The sequence below is a fragment of the Physeter macrocephalus genome, chromosome 14 (genome assembly GCF_002837175.3).
Source record: "Physeter macrocephalus isolate SW-GA chromosome 14, ASM283717v5, whole genome shotgun sequence".
NCBI classification, from domain to species: Eukaryota; Metazoa; Chordata; class Mammalia; order Artiodactyla; family Physeteridae; genus Physeter; species Physeter macrocephalus.
The window spans coordinates 60,955,243-60,959,390 of record NC_041227.1 but is presented as its reverse complement, the minus strand read 5'-3'; the positions used below and the strand labels follow the sequence as shown (position 1 = coordinate 60,959,390).

The following is a 4,148-nucleotide window of genomic DNA, read 5'->3' as shown; positions in this document are numbered from 1 at the left end:
TCTTTTTTTTTTTTTTTTTTTTTTTTGGTATGCGGGCCTCCCTCTGTTGTGGCCTCTCCCGTTGCGGAGCACGGGCGCCGGACACGCAGGCTCAGCGGCCATGGCTCACGGGCCCAGCCACTCCGCGGCATGTGGGATCTTCCCGGACCGGGGCACAAACCCGTGTCCCCTGCATCGGCAGGCAGACTCTCAACCACTGCGCCACCAAGGAAGCCCAAGAGGCACTTCTTGAACAGACCACTTAAGTAACCTCATAAAAAGGGCTCCAGGAGTTGGACACAAGACCAGTTACATCTGGCTGATAAGAGTCTTAGACAACTCTGGACTGAATTTAAAGAAAACTCCTATATTTAAAGCTTCTGATAGCTAAGAGGATATTTGTCTTCTACAAGGATTTATCCCTTTTGTATGATTTCTATCCCTTACGTATAGTTTTGTTATTCTATGACTTGAGCAGTTATACTTTTATTTATTATAATTTCTTAAAATATGTATTACATTCTTAAATAAAATTTTGCTTAAATGTTAGAACATATACTTTTACTCATAAAAACACATTATTGCAGTGGAAATCAATGGTAAAATATGGTTCAGATTACGTTTGTTCTCCTAACCAGCTTTTCAAGTACAAATACATTTTTCAAGTACAAATGTAGTTGTACAACTTGGGTATTTTCCCCCAGCAATAATTATAGTCAGTAATGGCCGTCTACTGATGGAGAGTTCTGATGATACCAACTTTTTTTTTAATTAGCCCAGGATATTGTTGAAACCAGTTGTTAAAACCTGAAATATGAGCCTCTAACTTAAGTACAATAAACTCCCATTTTTGAAGAAAGAGGAGAATGGTGCTCTGGCTAATTTATTATCCTGGTAAACTGATAGTTCTCTATGTGTAGGTTTTCCAGTCGGTCTGCATCAGAATCACCAGGAATACATATTAAAAATACAGATTCCTAGGCCATTCACCCAGAGATTAAATCTTAAAAATGGCCAGGGTCATGGGGTCAAGGAACAAGATTTTTAATGAGCACCTCGGGTTTTATTGATGATAACAGTCCATGTTTGGGAACCCTGATAGGCCCTACATTTCACCCGTGGTATACTGACCTTCATGATTATTTTCTTAGAATAAAGAGGGGTGAGGAAGGAGAAGAAATTTTTTTTTTTTCCAGCTATTTGAGCTTTCTGGTTGGGTGCTCACAGATGGTTTGGGCAGCATTGGGCAGAACATAGTGATCTAATTCACCAAAATGGGAGCATAGGGACTTCCCTGGTGGCACAGTGGTTAGGAATCCGCCTGTCAATGCAGGGGACACGGGTTTGAGCTCTAGTCTAAGAAGATCCCACATGCCACGGAACAACTAAGCCCACGCGCCACAACTACTGAGCCTGCTCTCTAGAGCCCGCGAGTCACAACTACTGAGTCTGCGAGCCACAACTACTGAAGCTCACGTGCCTAGAGCCCATGCTCTGCAACAAAGAGAAGCCACCGCAACGAGAAGCCCGTGCACTGCAATGAAGAGTAGCTCCCACTTGCCGCAACTAGAGAAAGCCCGCGCACCAATTAAAACCCAACACCGCCAAAAAATTAATTAATTAATTAATTAATTATAAAAATGAGAGTATAAAGGAGCAAGTGTTGGCATTAAATTGGAGACGGTAGAGTACAGGAGCCAAGATCACAGGCTCTGGAGACTGTGATTAAACTCTCACCTACTACAGTGTAACCTTAACCTTGATAAGCTGTTTCCTTATGGGCAAAATGGGAACAATGTAAGACATGACCACATAGGGTTGTTGTGAGAATCAGATAAAGAATGTAGATGAAGCATCACACATGGTGCATGTTAGTTCACAGCAAGAAAACGACTCCAGCTCTATAGCTCACACTCTGTCATATTAGTGAAGGGAAGCTTGACATGAATAATTTCTATGTTCTTTTTTATTTGGGGGAATGCATTTAGTTGCTTATATTTGGTTATAGGTTATGTGTGACTTTCCAAAAATTAGGGGTATTTCAAGGATTATGATGTAGCAACATTACACTCCACCTAACGTCTGGTCATCTCTGTTAGCTGCTACTGTTGCTCAGTGGCCAAATCTGTTAATTCACTAGAGGTTACAAAATATCAGTATTTTAATGCTATCATTTCTTCTTCATTTGGTAGCTGGTCTACTGCAAAAAGAAACTTCTCCTCTTCTTGGGAAGAGTTGGGAGACTCTTCCCAGTTTCTCCCTTGTCCCATTGCTTCTCCCTCCGTGTTGATGATGGATGACGTTTCCTCTTAGGCGCCTAGACTGAGCAAATCTACCCTTTCTAGTTTGCAGACTGGTTGACTCCCACTTCAGCTAGGAAAGGGAGAGGGAGATAGAGCTGTGGGTATAAAAGGACCTATCCTAGTGGCTAAACTAGAGTATAAGCAAAAGATTTTCAAATTTTGCTTCCAACCTCCACTGGCCTATAGTCTGCCATACTTTTCCAAAGTATGACAAAAGGAGGTGAGCCTCTCAACAAAATAGTAAAGCAGCAGCACCCCAGCTTCTTCCTTATCTGCTGATGTGAGTTTAAAATGCATCCTAGTGGATAATGCAACCTACCAATACTCCTTTGCACATCCCCATATATTAGTAAACTTCTGATTTACTTAATAGAGTTGTACTTATATATAGTAGTTACTGGTTGGGAGTACATTTTAATAGATTTTAAATACATGAATCTCTTTTACAGGCTACTGATGCTCTAAAGAAAGTATATATGGAGTTTCCTCAACTATACAATAATAGTATTGTCTGCTCTTTCTTGCCAGAAGTTATCTATAAGGTAAAATTCTGGATTTTTGTTGTATATAATATTATGTTAGTTGGTGGTAATAATAGCAGTGGGCTAAATAAGCATAAGATAGATGCCCGTTAAACTGAACTGAATCAATTAAGAAACGTCTCTCTTTTTTTTGAATTTTATTATTATTTTTTATACAGCTGGTTCTTATTAGTTATCTATTTTATGCATATTAGTGTATAGATGTCAATCCCAGTCTCCCAATTCATCCCACCACCACCACCACCACCCCGCCTCGCCCCCTTTCCCCCCTTGGTGTCCATACGTTTGTTCTCTACATCTGTGAAGAGACTCCTCTTTTAAATTAACAAAATTTCAGGAAGGGGAAAGTACTTGTACGCCGTTTTAAAATACCATGATTCCTTTTTAGCTCCTTCTTTCATGTTGTTTATAGGCTCATTCAGATTACTTTGGTAACATTCTCAGAACAGAATGAATTATATATTTCTATGTCTCACTAAGTAACAGCAGAATATACCTTTTTAAAAAATAAGTCTTATAGAGAATTTAAAATATGCATAATTTGAAATATGCAAATACATAGATACTACAGCAAGCCCTCCTTTAACCATAATCCAGCTTGTTTCATTCATAACCCCATTTATCCCCAGAGTTTGTTTGTTTTTTTTAGTAGATCTTTATTGGAGTATAATTGCTTCACAATACTATGTTAGTTTCTGTTGCACAACAGAGTGAATCAGCCATATGCATACACATGTCCCCATATCCCCTCCCTCTTGAGCCTCCCTCCCATCCTCCCTATCCCACCCCTCTAGGTCATCTCAAAACACCAAGGCAATCTCCCTGTGCTATGCTGCTGCTTCCCACCAGCCAACTATTTTACATTCGGTAGTATATATATGTCAGTGCTACTCTCACTTCACCCCAGCTTCGCCGTCCCACCCCATGTCCTCAAGTCCATTCTCTATGTCTACCTCTTTATTCCTGCCCTGCAACTAGGTTCATCAGTACCTTTTTTTTTTTAATTCCATGTATGTGCGTTGGCATACGGTATTTGTTTTTCTCTTTCTGATTTATTCACTCTGTATGACAGACTCTAGCTCCAACCACCTCACTACAAATAACTCAATTTCGTTTCTTTTTTATGGCTGAGTAATATTCCATTGTATATATGTGCCACATCTTCTTTATCCATTCATCTGTCAATGGACATTTAGGTTGGTTCCATGTCCTGGCTATTGTAAACAGTGCTGCGGTGAACATTGTGGTACATGTCTCTTTTTGAATTATGGTTTTCTCAGGGTATATGCCCAGTAGTTGGATTGCTGGGTCATATGGTAGTTCT

At 39.9% G+C, this 4,148-nt stretch overlaps 1 protein-coding gene across 1 annotated transcript in view; it reads left to right on the top strand.

Moving 5' to 3' along the window:
- GDE1 (glycerophosphodiester phosphodiesterase 1) overlaps positions 1-4,148 on the top strand; it is a 24,800-nt gene that overhangs the window by 11,102 nt on the left and 9,550 nt on the right. Inside the window, exon 4 of the mRNA XM_007104083.3 lies at positions 2,732-2,824. Within this exon, the coding sequence (XP_007104145.1) occupies positions 2,732-2,824 (93 nt within the window). The remainder of the gene's footprint in view (positions 1-2,731; positions 2,825-4,148) is intronic.